Consider the following 17,627-nt stretch of genomic DNA (forward strand, 5'->3'; position numbering starts at 1 on the left):
AATGCGGGCGTGCCACGCCCTGACTGGTCCGTAATCCGAACACATCACAAGCCTGTGAACCTCAGTCCTTCCAGTCAAAACCAGAGTGGATGCCCAAGAACAAAAGATAAGGTTTCCGCCCGCCTCTTCCATTCCATAGTGAATCAGAGTCTCCCTCTTCGGCGAAATGGCGTCTCTGCAAAACTCTCCTCTAATTCATAGAACACTGTTTCTATACTCTTTTCCTCAGGTTCTCTCCCTCTCCCTCTCTCTCTCTCTCTCTCTCTCTCTCTCTCACACACACACACACACACACACACACCCACACACACACACACCCCCATTTGCGGGTTCTCTCATCAAGTATGGCGGCATTTATGCTTACAGGTAGGGTCCCAAAAGCACGGGCCGTTTCCTTGTAGCAGAAGGGGCGTTTCATTTCTCGTCAGGGCCGTGAATGTATCAGTACCTTCAACTGCTAATCGTCAAGGTAATTGAAGTTAATTATATATATCCGCACATGATCTCACACACGCAAACGCACATAAATCGATGCATGTATATGTTTGATCAGAAGAGTTATTTGTATTCGCACTTAGCCTGCATTGTAAATTAAATGAGTTGAAATGTGCTTTGAGATTTGTCTGCTTGCTCGATTTGATCAGACTCCCTGTGAGGCCTTTGCTTTTAACTCCAAGTGTTATTCTAATAATGTTGTCATATTGTCAGAAAATTTTCATAAGAAGGGTTTTAGCATATTTAATGAACCATAGCCAAGGACGGATAAATAAATTAAATCATGATATAGCCATTTCCACCGTGGTAACCACGCTTTGATGCAAGCATCTCTTCTTTCCTTATATTCCTTTTGATCAAGTCTCAATTATGCAGAAACTACTTGATATCTCTCTCTTTATTCGCTTTTATGTTTGATTCAGTGATTAAAATTTTATGGAACTTGGTTTAGTGGGGAGGGGGACCAATTAGAGCCCTTTATATTGTTGTGCGGGCAGCCCACTTGTGCCAAACACCAATACTACAATTATTTCTATTGAATATATAAACAAATAAAGCAATGCAGAAACTAATAATAAAACAGTAAAAAGAACAAGACAATAAATTTACGAGGTTCGGTTTAGAGTTATCTACGTTCTCGGGCACTGATGATCAATCCATTACTTCTTGACAAAGTACAACTTTGAGGTATATTTTACAAATGAAGAGTTGAGCTCTTTATATAGTTTCAATCTCAAGTCAAAAAACACTTATCTCCAATGTGGGACAAATAATATAAAAAATTCAAAACAATCTTTTATACTAATGTGGAACTATTCTACCAATGTGAGACAAAAAACAACAAATCTCCACCTTGACGATAAATTCAACAAATTTTTCAGTCACCAACATTTTCTCGAGTTCCACATCATCGGCACCTTCCAAAAATATTCAGACTTGCAGGATATTGATAAAGTCCAAACAATGTTTGAACTTGATTGTTGTCACAATGTTGGTCAACATATCTGTAGGATTTTCAGTTGTAACAATTTTCTGAAGAAGTATCTTGCTCCTATCAATAATATCCCGCATAAAATGAAACCGAACATCGATATGCTTCGTTCGTGTATGGTAGACTTAGTTCTTTGCCAAATGAATAGCACTCTGGCTATCACATCACATAACACAACAATGTGCTTCTGAACAACTCCCAAATTTTTAAGTAAACCCTGCAACCAAATAGCTTCCTTAACAGCCCCTGAAGCTGCCATGTACTTTGCTTCTGTTGTAGACAAGACAATGGTAGACTGTAAGGTAGACCTCCAACTCACTGGACCATTAGCAAATGTAAAAACATATACAGTAGTTGATCGACGTTTATCCAAATCACCTGCAAAATCAGAATTCACATATCCAACAACACGTTGATCAATAGTATTATTTTTCTCAAATACTAGACCAACATCAATCGTATTCATAATATATTGCAAAATCCATTTCACAGCTTGCCAATATCCTTTACCCGGATCATCCATATACCTGCTCACCATACTAACAGCTTGTGAAATATCAGGTCTAGTAAAAACCATTACATACATCAGACTACCAACAACACTTGCATAAGGAACCTGTGACATATACTTACGTTCCTTATCTGATTTATGAGATAAAGCCGCACTAAGTTTGAAATGAGGAGCAAGAGGAGTGCTTACTGGTTTTGACTGCTCAGAAATGCCAAAACTCTGTACTACCTTTTTCAAATACTGTTTCTGAGACAAACTAACTCTTCCTCTCATTCTGTCTCTACGAATCTCCATGCCAAGTATCTTTTTTGCTTCACCAAGATCTTTCATCTCAAACTCTTGATTTAACTGACTTTCCAACTTGTTGATTTCTTCCCTATTCTTTGAAGCTATCAACATATCATCAATATACAAGAGTAAATATATAAAAGATCCATTTTGTAGTCTGCGAAAATAAACACAATGATCATGTTTATTTCTGATGTACTTTTGACCAATTATAAACTGATGAAATCGTTTGTACCACTATTTTGGAGACTGTTTTAAACCATACAACGATTTACCCAGTTTACATACCCAATTTTCTTTTCTAGCAACCTGAAATCCATCTGGCTTAGTCATACAGATTTCATTTTCCAAATCACCATGGAAAAATGCAGTTTTTACATCGAGCTAAACTAGTTCAAGATCAAATTATGCTACCAAAGTTAACAAAATTCGAATGGAAGAATGTTTAACAACTGGAGAAAATACCTCATTATAATCAATGCCTTTCTTTTGTGCGTAGCTCTTAGCTACCAATATAGCTTTGAAGCGAATATTATTTGCATCTGAAAATTCTTCTTTCTTTACATAAACCCATTTGCAACTAATTGCTTTCTTATCCTTGGGTAGCTGGGCTAGCTCTCAAGTTTGATTCTGATGAAGAGACTGTATTTCTTCATCCATTGCTCTTTTCCACTTGTCCGATTCAGAGTTCCTCATTGCTTCTTTGAAAGTGTAAGGAACATTATCATTCACAACTGGAAGTGCATAAGCCACCATATCAGTATACCGAGCAGGTTTTCGAATTTCTTGTCTTAGCCTTTGAGAAACAATTGATTCATGTTGTTGTTAAGATTCTCGAATTGAAATCTCCTCTTCTTGTACACTATTCCCCACCGTAACTGGAGAGTTACCTAATGTAGTCTCATTTCGCACTTGGTTTCCTAAAATTGTCTCAACCTCCACCTGTTGTTGAGTACCACTGGTCTTCTCTTCAACTCGTGACTCTTTGCGTATTGTTTTTTTCATCATCGCAAGTTCATCAAAAATCACATCCCTGCTTAAAATAATTTTTTCATCTCTAAACACCAAAGACGATATCCTTTGACTCCTGCATTTATCTCAAAGAATATTGCTTTCTTGACTCTTGGATCCAACTTGGATTCTTTAACATGATAATAAGCCATAGTACCAAATACATGTAAAGAATCATAATCACTAGAAGACTTTCCAGACCATATCTCATAGGGTGTTTTTCCCCATATTGCAGATGATGGTAGACGATTGATGAGATGACACGCATATCTAACAGCCTCAGCCCAAAACCTTTTGTCTAACCAAGCATTACACAACATACATCAAACTTTCTCTACCAAAGTCCGATTCATGCGCTTTGCCACCCCATTCTGTTGTGGTGTATTTCGAATTGTGAAGTGTCGAGTAATACTTTCATCCCGACGTACCTTCATAAACGGATCACTCGTGTATTCACCACCATTATTTGATATGAGCTGTTTAATCTTTTTGCTAGTTTGAGTTTCAACTAATTTTTTCCACTTAAGGAAAATATCACACTTCATTTTTATGCTTCATAGAATATACTCAAACTCTTCTGGAAAAATCATCAACAAAAGTGACAAAATAATGCATTCCACCCAACGAAGTCGTTTTTGTGGGCTCCCATACATCTGTATGGATGTAGTCTAAAATACCTTCAGTATGATGGATTGCTGTGCCAAATTTCACTCTAGTTTGTTTTTCCAAAATGCAATGCTCACAAAATTCAAGTTTGCACACCTTTGCACCCTTTAACAAACCTCGCTTAGCTAATTGTTGCAAAGATTTTTCTCCTGCATGTGCTAATTGCATATGTCATAATCTGGTTGTATCTGAACTTGCATCTTTCTCAGAAACAACAGCTACTGAGCCAATAATTGTACTACCTTGTAAATAATACAAGTTATTTTTCCTTATTCCTTTCATCACCACCGGTGCACTTGATTTAATCTTTAAGATTCCATATTTCAAAGTGATAGTGAGCCTTTTAGATTTTAAGGCACCCAATGAAATCAGATTCTTCTTTAGGCTTGGAACATACCTAACATCAGTCAAGGTCTTAATAGTTCCATCTTAACATTTCAACTGTATTGATCTTATTCCAGTTGTTTTACAAGTATTATCATTTCCCATAAAAATAACCCCACCATCTAATTATTCAAAATTAGAAAACCATTCCCTATTGGGACACATGTGATAGGAACAACCAGAATCCAAAATCCACTCACCAAAATAATGTGACAAAGATGTTCCAACAAGAGAAAAATCTGACTCACTTCCATCATCATTGGCTATATTGGCATTAGAATGTGCTTTACCCTTATTCTTTTGCTATAATTTAGGGCATTCTTTCTTCCAATGCCCTCTCTCACGACAAAAGGCGCATTCATCTTTAGCAGGTCTCCCACGAGATTTACTCCTCCCATGAGATTTACTCTTCCTTCCAGGCATACGACTTTGGGAACGTTCCCTTATTGTTAGTGCTTCTGCTGTTTCCTTATGGACCCTCTGATCCTTCTTTCTACATTCAGTACTAATCAATGCAGTACAAATAACATCATAAGTAACTTTATCTTTCCCATACAATAAAGTGGTGGTCAAATGTTCATTCTCATCAGGGAGAGAATTCAGCAACAATATGACTTTATCCTCATCGTTCACATTTTCATCCAAATTTAACAAATCGGCCAAAATTTTATTGAAAACATTTATGTGGTCATTAATCGAAATACCTGGTTGATACTGGAAGCAAAACAATTTCTTTTTCAAATAGAGCCGATTTTCCGGACTCTTGGTCATAAATGTATCTTCTAATGTCTTCCACAATTTCTTTGCAGATGTCTCTCTCATAACACAATATTTCTGATTTTTGGCGAGACACAGACGAATCGTACCACATGCTTGACGATTGATCTTTTCCCACTCTCTGTCACCCATATCTACTGGTTTATCATCCAAAGCAATATCTAGTTCTTGCTGATACAAGATGTCCATCACCTCACATTGCCACATACCAAAATTATTGGTACCATCAAATTTCTCCACCTCAAACCAAGCATTAGCTATCGTCTTCAATGATGATGTCGAAGCCGAAGAGGTTGGAGTTCGTGTGGATAGAGTTTCTTCTACTGCTGTACTAGTTTCTGCCATCTTTTATATATTCAATAGCAACCAACAAAGTAAAAGGCCTAGGATGAATAGTACGTACCAATTGTGTCTACGTTGTTTTATCTTATGAAATTCCACTTTGACCAGACCGACCTTCAGGGAGCGACTGAGCCACAATGGTCTCTAAGCACTTGCTTAGACAAGGTCTTTCTTAGACATCAAATGTGGAATCAAGGATCCTAACAGAGGAATACCTCCGTATCAACACTATTCAACCTAACTCTGATACCAATTGTTGTGTCGGGCACCCCACTTGTGCGAAACACCAATACTACAATTATTGCTATTGAATATATAAGAAAATAAAGTAATGCAGAAACTAATAATAAAATAGTAAAAAGAACAAGACAAGAAATTTATGAGGTTTGGTATAGAATTAGCTACGTCCTCAGGCGCCGATGATCAATCCACTACTTCTTAACAAAGTACAACTTTGAGGTGTGTTTTACAAATGAAGAGTTGAGCTCTTTATATAGCTTCAACCTCAAGTCCAAAAAACACTTCTCTCTAATGTGGGACAAATAATATAAAAAATTCAAAACAACCTTTTATACTAATGTGGAACTATTCTACCAAAGTGGGACAAAAAACAACATATATGGCCATTTTGATCATTGTATCTTGCACATCAATAATTTGTGAATGAGCTTAATTCTTGATTTAATTATTTACATGCGCACGCACACACTCTGTGTGATCATGAAGATTGCACCCATATACATATAAAACTACAACAGTATTGAGAAGTGAAATTTCGGTAAGCTGAGTGAGCATTGAAATCCTGGATAGTCTGGTAAAATTGTGTGAAGAACACCAGAGATTATGTAGGTTCCTTTATATTTCTCTCACAGTTGAGCTACCATCCTTTGCTTCATTTATGAGAAACAAAGGAATAGAACCTTGTAATTTTACAAAAGGATGGGTTATGTTCCTATTTTTTGGCAATCAAACTGTTAAGATTTTCTATACTTCTCCGACAACTCTACTTCCCAAGCTTTTAATTTGGTCTCTGTAGGGACTAAAACAAGTCTTGAATTCAATCTTGTTGTGCATGTTTATCTTCTATTTTTTGAATTGTCCTAAGTTGAATGGTCATATTTTTCTAATTGGTGTTATTTGACGTTTATTTACCTCTCCATATGTTCAATCAGGCCATACATTCCAGGAAGCTATTATCCTACAATCTAACATCATAAACATAGGTCAGCTGGTAACGAACATATGTAATGTGTCAAATGTAACAAAAATTAATGCAGCATAAAATAGTCCATTATCTTGTCTAGAATTTGTTCTCATGATCTCTTATTAAAAATTATAAGGGGAATCCATGTGTCACAAATCATAGACATAGTTCAGTAGTTATGTTATATGCTGGTATTTTCAGAATATAGTTCAATTTGATTTAACAGCCTATGAGAAACAGCAGCATACAGGCAGGCACTGGGTTCCCCCCACTCTCTCTCTCTCTCTCCAACTTTTATTTTTTCTATGCAGACGAACCTGGGAGACGCCAAATTCTAACTTTTGGGGGCACTACCTCTTTAGTTTCTCTTCTTAACCAGGCATTTACATCATGTAAGTATTCTATATGCAGGAATGGTACTTTTTATTTCAATTTTGTTCTAAAAATGTAGGTTTTCTCTATCTCTTTCTTGTTCTAGTAGCATTGAAAGCACGCCTGCTGATTGTGCAGCGCGCTGGTTCCTTCAATATTGCTGGCTGATATCCTAAGACTACACCCTTGATATGGCTCAGTTGCTGTAGAAACTAAGAAGGGCTTTCTGCCAGCCTTGGACCAGAAGGATGGATACTCATTTCTTTACCCATTTGGGTGGCAGGTGTGTAATGCTACAACTTCCATGTTGCATTCTGTAATTTTGGATCCTCAGCCCATGTGATCCTCAGTTGATGTCATGGAAGCTGTTTACAATATAAAGTTGGAAGGATAAAAGATTTATTTATTAATTATTGTGATTTTGTCTCCCTGGTTGATGGGCAGGAAATAGTAATCGAAGGGCAAGACAAGGTATTTAAAGATATCATTGAACCATTAGAAAGTGTCAGTGTAAGCGTGATCCCGACTAGCAGACAAGATATTCGAGATGTTGGACCCCCACAAAAGGTTTGCCATTTTTTCTGTTGAACTCATAAAACACATGAGTGCAGGATTTTTTTTTTTGGGGTCCTTAGGATCCTCAAATATTTGTGCTCATTAATACTTGATAAGGATGCTATAGTTTATTTATCAATGATTTCAGGTTGCTGAAACTCTGATAGAAAAGGTTTTGGTCCCTCCTTCGCAAAAGACTAAACTAATTGAGGCGGCAGAGGTGAGAGTTTCTATATATTTCTTTGATCATATATTGTGCTTCTATGCTGAAGGATTCTCACTGTCCTACCTTATAGTTGAGAACTTGGGATGACAGTGTGTATAATATAGTATTACTTGTAATGCTCACATTATAAACATTGGTAAATCTCTCTAGAGTTGTAGGCCTTTACAAGTGTTATCATTTAGGTAGAGCATTCTCTTTAGTTTCTGCCGTATCTAAGAGTATTTCAGATTTGACAAGAATTATTAGTTTCTTCCACATTTTCGTATCTATATTCTCATTTTCTTGAATCATGGATTAAAGGGGGGATATTTTTTTGGTTTCTTTATGGGCTATAAAGAGTGATAATGCCATGCTTTGATTAGGTTAGTCAAGTAAACATGGGCAGTGATTTTGTAATTTTGGTATATCACATGAGCATACTTCCACTAAAAATAATATAGGCATGCCTTGTTATATGTGCCATTGGAATAGGGTGATTACATTACTGTTAATGTTTGATATGCATTGTTGACCCACAACCTAATAGTTTAAGTTTTTAGGTAAAGTAGTAATCTAATGTGATATTATAGTTGGTTACTGCTTACTAGGAGGTCCTAGGTTTTAGTCTTGTTGCCCGTGTTTATTATATGGTATTTTAAAAATTATTGTATTCCCTATAATGGGTGATATTATCATGTCTTTATCTCTCCACGTACTGTCGGGCTGCACGTGCTAGGGAGTGTTAATGTTTGCATTGTTGGCCCACAACCTAATAACTTAAGCTTTTAGGTAAAGTGGTAATATAACAATTACATCAATTTAATTCAAAATTATAGGTAGGCTCTTATTGCCCGTCCATTAGTGAAGCTGCCTTCTGCCCTTCTTTTCTTTTTTTTTGGCTATAATGAATTGGGTGCATTCTCAGCTTAAACACATCTATATTGCTTTTCCAATAAGGTTGAAAGTGGTGGAGCACCATATAAAATAATTTGTAAGATTGTTTTCTATATTTCAAAGACACTGAGACAAGCTTGTTTGAAAAATCCTAGTGCATCCTTTGGTTTCCAAAAGGATGAGTAGAATAAAAAAAATTCTATGGTCATTCTAACCCATTGGAAATTTCATTCATGAAAGTTGCCCTACATCGAAAAATTAAGTAGAGGATGAGTGGCTTATATACATGGTTGGACCCAAGTCCTAATTGCTTAAGCTTTTAGGTCATGTTGGTGCTCACTCGTGTATATTCAGCTTACATGAAAACTTCGCAAAGCTGGTGTAAGAGCGAATTCTAAACATGTTAATAGTTAGAGGACCAAGTGTGTAACCAAGGCCAATAATGATATCTATGTTGGTTTGAGGGCCTGAGACTAATAGCTTAAGCTTTTGGATTAAGTTAATACTCACCCTTGCATCTCAAGCTCGTGTGAAGACTCCCTGATGCTAACATAACCTCATCCAGTTGGCTGGTCAAATTTTGCTTGTATTTCTATTCATCTGCTTAGTGGGAGCATAACCCAAAGTTGAGACAGCATTTTTTTTTTTTTTTTAATGAAGTGAATATGTCCACCCAACTTAAATGTTTTAGAAAATTTTTAATTGATAAAATGAACAAGTAACACTATAGAAGACGGACATCAGAAAGAAATTTGACCAAGGTTCACATACAATGAAGACCACAAATTTTGAAATAAAATAAAATTAGAAATGTAGCTTATGCCTTATTTTGCATATTAAAAAGAATATGTTATTGCAAATATTGCATGCATATATGCACTCATACTTAAGTTTCATATGGGCAATTATTTTGGATAAACTTCTTTATGTTTGTTATGGGGCATGGAAAATTTTTAGTAGTATGAGCTAGTTTGGAGCCTGGGACTTCACTATATGATGCATCAGGTCCCATGTTTGATGCATGCTAGTTGGAGGTGGTGTTGATTACTTTTTTGTGTGTTGTGGTACAGCATGATGTTGATGGGAAAGCTTATTACACATTTGAGTTCGTCGCTCAAGCTCCAAACTATACTCGCCATGCTCTTGCAGCAATCTCTATTGGCAATGGTATGGAATTTGCAAATTAACTTCACTTGTGTGTTATGTTCTTAAGAACAATGATTGGCGATCATTACTAGTTGTGATTCATAACAAGGTTTCTGATGTGATGTTCTGAAGCCATTTTGTTAAACTAGTGATTCTGATGAAATCTTACGTCTATTCTGATCAAGCCTTTTCATATTCTTTTGTCCTTCCTCACCTACACTTTGGCCGTATTTTTAATTCTCTTTTTGTAGTTACTGCATTGTTTCACAATTTTCTTTCTAGGCATTTCTCTTCTTCCAAATAATTAGTAATTTATTAGTTATATATGAGCATAATAGCCCTAGCCATTAGGAACAACTCCATGTGAGTAGTTAAAATGACTAAACCACCTAACGAATTTTTTAATTTCAGTCGGAAACATGGGGATTTCTCTTCCTTCCAACCCCCTCCCTCACTCTTCATTTGAGGAGATACAAGATTTTCAAATGTTGACTTTTTGATCATGAAAACTCAATGAAAATTCCCAACCATAATTAGGTTTTAGGTCATGGTTTGTTGACCTTTCTTCATCTAATTATTTCTTTTAAGGATGTGAAATGAGGCTGTAGACTAGAAATCATTGGATGCCTAGAAATATATTTATTTTAACCTCTGCAGTCTTTAATTAATAATTATCCACAAATTCATCAACATATGATCCTTTCCTGTCTTATCATTCTCATATATTAATTAAAGCAACCTTGGGCTTGTAGAAACATTTTTGTTTTATCCTTAAGAGTTAAGATGACACAAATGGGCTTGACTTAACTGGGATTTTTGCATTCTGGTGGCAGGCAAATTCTACATTCTGACAACAGGAGCCAACGAAAGGAGGTGGGGGAAGATGAAAGACAGATTGTACACAGTCGTCGATTCATTCAAAATTTTCAACGTTTGATGCTGTTGCTCGGGTTTTATCCGAGGCACCTGGGTTTCAATTTTTCAAGCACCATTTGTGTTTTCCTTATTGAGTTGTGCGATGTCTGTTGTGTTCAACCTTTCATTTTCAAACTCCAGGAAAGCTGGTCCATCTAATCTGTCTAGGTAAAAGCATTTTTCATGGCGAACTAAATTTTTAAAACTAAATCAGCATTTTGAATTGAGAATCCAAGTGTCATCTGCTTTTGTAATTTTTATGTTAAGCACAGCCTACTCCAACCGAGAAACTGGAACGGCAAATTGTTTATCCAAAATGTGTGTTCAGCAAATCATCCTTGAGGCGAGAGCAGGAACCACATGGCAGAAGATGACCAGCCTTCGGAACTCATAGAATTAATTCATAAAGGTCGCACTCGGTTTGTGTAGTGTGGAATATGGAATATTATAGCTTAGACATTTGACAATGTACAAAATAAGATGTGTTATAATAAAACAAATGATAATACAAGGAATTTAATGATATATAACATTAAATGATAAAAGGGGTGGCATGAAATCGCTATTTTCTACATTATTATATTCATATATAATATTTATTTTATTTTAATCTTATTTCACTTTTCCTGAAAATAAACATTTTAACAACAAAATGGTGCATGGGTTTAGACTTCTAACCTTTACTAAATACACATGAATTTCAAAACTTGAATTAATATTTATATAAAATTTTTCAAAAAAATTTATATAATGTCCAAATTGATAGTTCCAAATCAAATGAATTTTATGCTCCAAAACACAAGATTAGTATTTTCCACTAGTTTCAAATATATTCAAAGAAATGCTCAGCCAAATGCCATCATTTAAGCACATTTAATTTCAAGGAACTAACAATTTATTTGGTGAATAAAATAAAATAAAATAAAATAAATGTATAATTTTACATATTCATAGTATAGCTTTTTTTGTCTCCTTTTATTGTATTCTAGTGCAACAAATAAATTTCTTTATTAAAGAGCCTTCTGTGTAAAAAGACATTTAATCCCCCTAGGTAAGGTTTGACAAAAAACCAAAAATTTCCCTGACCTCTCCTAAAATTTCAAATCTTACAACTCTCAAATGATTTCTTTAACCAAATAAGAGATCCAATTTTATTTTATTTTTTTTATAATAAACCTAAATAAAAGATCCATCAAATTTTTAAAAATTCAGAAAAGAACTCAAAATTTTAAAACCTCGAGAAATTCTTGACAGTTCACCAAACCTTCAAAAAACGAGTATTTTACCCTGCTTTATTTCACCCGATTCTGCCTCAACAGGAGTAATTAAGGCAAGGAAAATTGGATTTCATTGCGGCAGTTTTTTGCAAGAGCCTCATTATGAAGCAGCAGCCAATAAAGCCAGTAGAAGGGAACTGTTCATGCAAGACCTTGATGCCACCGTCCATGGCAAGAAATTAAAATACTGTATCTGACATTGTGCGAAATTCAAGAGGATTCTGCTAATTAAAGCAGAGCACGAGGATCCAGCCCAATAATCCAAAGGGGCAATAAAACTTTTACAGATACCAAAACTTCAAACCACTGGAAGGCAAAATAAAAAAGAGCAAAGCCTGCATGTTATGGTTCAAATCATACTTCCAAGCATGGTTTCTATTTTGCATCCCGTTCCCAAAACCAAATCCACTACATTCTCCACAGATAATCATAAAAATCAAATTGCAATAACATTATCAGGTCAAACCTACTAACAAAACTGACATAAAATGAAAGTACAGACAAAATCACTCTTCTCACGCTGAGTTTAGTGCTAGAGTTCCTCTTTTAGATTATCCCAATCTTGTTGGCAACATCCAAGGCATCATAATCTGGTGTCAACCTAACATAAGCCTTCTTAGTTCCATCAGGCCTGCATCCCAAGAACAAAAGTAAAGTGCTCTAGGTTAAACAAAGAAGCAAGGTGCGCGCAACAACTATATAGCATTATTTAAAGATCACAAACCAAGAGAAACAGATTTCACATTAGCACCGACTTGAAAAATCCTTCAGAATACATTTGTAGCTTTTATTTTCAAAAAGCCCGTCAATTAGTTATTTATCAACAAACTCTGATCACAAATTACACTGATGAGTTATGAAGGATATGTTAACTGCAACTTTTGTTACTATCTTCAATGAAATGCAATGACAATTATTTATAAAGAATGCCATGTTTTAAAAGGTGAAGGCATAAGGCAAGGCATAAGCATTTTGGGACTATTTTTTTAAAACAATTAATAAATAAAATAAATTCATATATAGTATAAAAATGAGAAAAAATTTAGAATAATGGAGAAAAAAATAAAAACATAATTCTTAAGTATCATATAGGCTAATTTTAGCTAACAAATTCAAACAATGCATGTTATTGAACAGGAACAATCAGCAGCGGCAGCAGGAAATTAATTTTTTTTTCGGAATTGAGCTCTTTGCAGGACATGGGGAAAAGAGCAGCAGAGAAACAGCAGCTCTTCAATATTTGAGGACAATTTGGGAAAAATTAAAAAACTAAAATAAACAGAAAGGAAAATTGGGGGATAACTAATGAAAAAAGAAAATTGAAAAGTTCAAAATTGAAACAGGCTCAAACAGCAGTAACTACAAATTGAAATATGAAAATTGAAAATTAAAAATTGGTTCAGCAGCTCTTAAATCAGCAAGGTTCATTAATTCATTAATTAGTTTCATTCTTTCAAAATTTTCCAATTTTTCATAATTTCATATATATATATGAAAATTGAAAACTGAAAACAAATCAAAATCTGCTGCAACTCACCTTGACTTTTAGACGCTGGCAGAGACCTCAAAGATACCTCAGGCTGGAGAGAGAGAGCCGAATCATTTAGAGTCTTCAAGAAGATACCTCAGACTGAGAAGAGACCTTGAGGCAGAAAGGGTACGAGTGTTGCGCAGAGAGACTAGAGGCTGTAGAGGGTTGCTAGAGAGAGACATGTGGTCGGAAAGGGTCATCAGAGAGAGACCACAGGTTGGAAGGGGTCATCAGAGACAGATGAGACGTCAGAAGAGGTCATCGGACAGAGACAAGAAGATGGAGGGAGTTGTCGAAGACAAACGAAAGCTTGGAAGAAAGAAGACCTTTGTCGTCGAAACTCGAGAGAGGGGACGGGAGGTTTTCGGACAGATGAGAAGATGGAGGGAGTCGTCGAAGACAGACAAAAGCTTGGAAGAAACAAGACCTTCATCGTCGAGACGAGAGAGAGAGGGGGGGTGTTGATGCTAACAGTTCTGTTTATTTGTTTTTTCTATATTTAAAATAGCATTCCCCTCCCAAAAGGCGTATGTACGCCTTCCCATCTAAAGCATAAAAGCGTGCTCTCTGTCCTGAGGCGTACGCATTTTAGGAATCTCGCCTTTCAAGTTACGCCTTAGGGCATTTTGAGCCCAAAATGCATCAAGGCACAGGAACACCTTTTAAAACACTGAAGGAATAAATATCATGACATTCCATAATTTGGTTTTTGAGTCCACCCTAAACTGCAAAATACCTACACAAAGCTCCAGCAGAGAGAATCAACTGCAGTGCTCTGCGTGTCATAAATTAGGGAATCGGTGTTATGTTACTTAAGATGAGAATTGAGAGAAAAATAATACAGTTTGAACCCTTTGAACCAGTGCTGGTTTGTAATTTGGTGACCACAATACATAATTGGGATAACAAAACTGGCTGGCTGTAAATCAGCAGTTGCCAAGGCCAGCTCAAAATTTGTCTTCCGCAAAATATTTAACTATCATTCACTAAGTGTCGAACAACTCCAGGATATTATGGTTGAATTTCAGTTCAAGATTTTGACGGGCATATATTTTACAAAAAATCTAGAGATCAAGACAGTTGATTCTTTCATTAAATATGCAGCTGAGTATTTTAAATCATAAGAAAACCATCAAAACCTCTGGCCCATGGCAATAGGCATTAAGAAACAAAACTTACCTGATCAAAGTATTGACTTTCTTGGTTTGAATGTCATACATCTTCTTAACTGCATCTTTTATCTTCTTCTTGTCAGCGCGGATGTCTACAATGAAAACCAAGGTGTTGTTGTCCTCAATCTTCTTCATTGCAGACTCAGTGGTGAGTGGATATTTGAGTATTTGATAATGGTCCAACTTGTTCCGAGGAGGTGCACTGATGCGAGGGTATTTAGGGTTCCTATCCTTCTTCAAAGTCTTTGGTCGGTGAAATGTGACTGATGTCCGGATCTTCTTAGCTTTCTTCTTAAAGGTTGAAGCACCTGCTTTCACAGCTTTGGCAGCCTTCAGGGCTTGAGCCTTTTGGTCACTCTTTTTTGAAGTGTCAACTGCAACATAAGAAAAAACAATAAAATAAAAAAATATTTGAAGCAAAGGAAGACAAAAGCATAAATACCACATTCACAACCCAAGATTAAAAGGGAGTATAGTTTAACATAAAGGTAAAGCAGTGCCGGAAATTCTATCCAAGATTGCAATATTACAATGTTCATTGTTCAAAATCAAATGGCAGCAGCCAAGCTTAGATCAAACAAACATCAATCAGCCCTGTAATTTTGAATAACAAATTAAACAAAGAGTTGGTCTTTAAAGCAACGATAATATCATTTTTCTTAGTAAACAAAACTGATGAAATAAGCACTTGCCAATTATCAGAATCAGCTCAAGAAGGCGTGTGCCTAAGTGCTGCTGTTGGGCTCCACCTAGGTCCGAAGAAGAACCTTTACAGACATGGCAAGGTACGCCCAATGCACAGCAGTCACAGGGCCTTAGGCCCTTAAGGAGGCACATCATTACTTTTTGACTAAGAGCTCACTACGGGTGTTCTCCATTATTTTTGGCCAACATATCAATTGATAACTTAAGCTAGGAGATATACCATGGATGGCTCATACTATGAATATATTGATTCTACAAATTGGCCAACAATCTCCCCCATCCAGATAAGATTAGACTTTTTCCACCAAAGCCCACATACTTTGCCAACTCCTTAATCATTTTCGCATAACTCCCGACAAAAGATAGCAATAATAAAAAATATAAGTCTAGAAAAAGAGTTGTGCATTGGACAAGGAAAATGAACGAACCATACCAACGTTTGTTAAAAGATTCGCCTAGTATTATTCACATATAATCGAATAAAAACTGAATACCACTTTCAAAACTGAGAGAACTCAAAAAATCACAGCATAGACAAACATGTGCAATCTATACTCGCAGAAAATTACCTTTAGGAGCCATTGGTTGATGAAGAATCTCTTTCCAGAACGATTCAAAATCTACGCACACACAAAATGAAATGGTTACCAAACTAAATATGCCAGTATAATCCGCGGATCTAAACAGAGATGAGTTGAATCCTAACCCTAGAGGAAGATCCTAAAACCCGTATTGAATGATCTTTTTAAGATGAATATTTCCAATATATCACTTAGTGCTAATGCATTTTCAGAGAGAGAGAGAGAGAGCGCATACCTTAGACGAAATGTTGCCGCGGCTAAGCCGACTAGGGTTTACTGTCCACGAATATAAGATTTAGGGCAGAAGACTACTTTCATTTCCAAGTTTGCCCATACTCTAACACAAATATGACATTTCTGGGGTTGTTACTCCGCTTCTCCGGGTGTTTGGTTTAAGATTATGATAATCCTTATGAATTCTATTCCCGGTCTTATATTAATATATTTTATTAAATAATCTTATTATCTTAAATTTCTATAAATATTTAAATTTATAAAACTAGATCATCCCCAATTTTAGTTATTTGAGTAGATATATTCCTTCAAAATATAATACTGCCATACACTAATAGATATTTTAATTTTAAATTTGATACTATTTGTTCATTCAAAACTTTATTTGGAAATACCAACTATCTATGCCCAGGATTGTAATTTTTAAGAATTGATTTTATCTTTCGGATGATTTGACAGTATAATTTTTAAGATTTGATTCTATCTCTCAGATGATTTGATAAATATATTGCAAGGATGATTGTATCAAGAACTTGAAAAAAATTGTACCATGCTTAAGTTAGTAGATTAATTCATAGAGGCATTGAAGATTGCCTAACTTGAGTTGTTTGAAATTTACTTATCCTTCCTTTGGAGAGGTTCTAGATTTGGATTTATATTAGATTTTAATGAGATATAATATAAAATTTCATTGAAATTTATTTAAATCAATCTAAGGTATGAAATTCATACTCTCAAACACTACCTCATATTCTCTTTTTGCCTCTTTATATACATATACTAAAATTTGTAACTTTGCATGGTTCCCAAGTCTTACGGCACCTTCATGCTTGTTTTAATTTCCTTATTCAGTACATGATACATAACACCTATCGTTCAAGGCTCGCACCCTACACGAGCACCCATGCCTGTGCACATACTTGGTAATTTTATCCCATCATTATGGTTGTTGCCCATAATCGCACTACTTCAATTATTTCATCCTTCAACTATAACCACCTGAGAAGAAACAAACAAAGATCGGAGGACTCGGGGTGTATTCTGTGAGATCACTCTAATGCCTAATTCAGAGATGGGGAGGCTCAAATTGTAACAATAAATATGAATGAGTGTCCATAAGATCCTTACCTCCCCCTGGGCTCCCCTTTTTATATTAATGTGGGCAAGCCTTTCTTCAACTGAGGTACCATTATGTCTAGGGGGTTACAAGCAACTCATGGGTTGCAAGTAACATATGAACGGTTATGTAAGCCATCAATTGCAGGCTCCGTAACTGCATTAGGGATTATTGATAGTTCAGCGAGCGTTATGCGAGACACCCAACATCACCCAAGGCCGCCCTTATGGTTGCCTCCATGGACATATTCGTCA

The 17,627-nt window shown here is 35.8% G+C and overlaps 2 protein-coding genes across 3 annotated transcripts; one reads left to right on the forward strand and one right to left on the reverse strand.

The window, feature by feature from the left end:
* LOC131165575 (psbP-like protein 1, chloroplastic) lies at nt 1–10,986 on the forward strand. Of its 2 annotated transcripts, XM_058123498.1 has the most exons (9): nt 1–229; nt 367–469; nt 6,638–6,688; nt 6,981–7,061; nt 7,242–7,324; nt 7,486–7,608; nt 7,745–7,816; nt 9,766–9,862; nt 10,675–10,986. In XM_058123498.1, exons 1-9 carry the CDS (start codon nt 167–169, stop codon nt 10,776–10,778), a joined length of 777 nt encoding a protein of 258 aa, XP_057979481.1. In that variant the 5' UTR covers nt 1–166; the 3' UTR covers nt 10,779–10,986. The 2 variants fall into 2 exon arrangements, with proteins under 2 accessions (XP_057979481.1, XP_057979482.1); XM_058123499.1 differs by lacking the exon at nt 6,638–6,688 and having other exon boundaries at nt 14–229.
* Nucleotides 10,987–12,380: 1,394 nt separating this feature from the next.
* Nucleotides 12,381–16,436, reverse strand: LOC131165576 (large ribosomal subunit protein uL23). The gene is made up of 4 exons (XM_058123500.1): nt 16,258–16,436; nt 16,011–16,061; nt 14,744–15,110; nt 12,381–12,664 (listed from the first exon to the last, which is right to left on the reverse strand). The coding sequence occupies exons 2-4, from the start codon at nt 16,021–16,023 to the stop codon at nt 12,580–12,582; spliced, it is 465 nt and encodes a 154-aa protein (XP_057979483.1). The 5' UTR covers nt 16,024–16,061; nt 16,258–16,436; the 3' UTR covers nt 12,381–12,579.
* Between the last annotated feature and the right edge of the window lie 1,191 nt (nt 16,437–17,627).

This window comes from Malania oleifera, chromosome 10 (assembly GCF_029873635.1).
Source record: "Malania oleifera isolate guangnan ecotype guangnan chromosome 10, ASM2987363v1, whole genome shotgun sequence".
Classification (NCBI taxonomy): domain Eukaryota; kingdom Viridiplantae; phylum Streptophyta; class Magnoliopsida; order Santalales; family Ximeniaceae; genus Malania; species Malania oleifera.

Bases quoted from the DNA above. Each gene is read 5' to 3' on its own strand.
- LOC131165575 (XM_058123498.1), top strand. From the start codon at position 167: ATGGCGTCTCTGCAAAACTCTCCTCTAATTCATAGAACACTGTTTCTA. The intron at 470-6,637 runs GTAATTGAAGTT...ATGTTCAATCAG, and splicing joins TTCAACTGCTAATCGTCAAG to GCCATACATTCCAGGAAGCT. The intron at 7,817-9,765 runs GTGAGAGTTTCT...GTTGTGGTACAG, and splicing joins AACTAATTGAGGCGGCAGAG to CATGATGTTGATGGGAAAGC.
- LOC131165576 (XM_058123500.1), bottom strand. The intron at 12,665-14,743 runs GTAAGTTTTGTT...CTTGGGATGCAG, and splicing joins AAAGTCAATACTTTGATCAG to GCCTGATGGAACTAAGAAGG.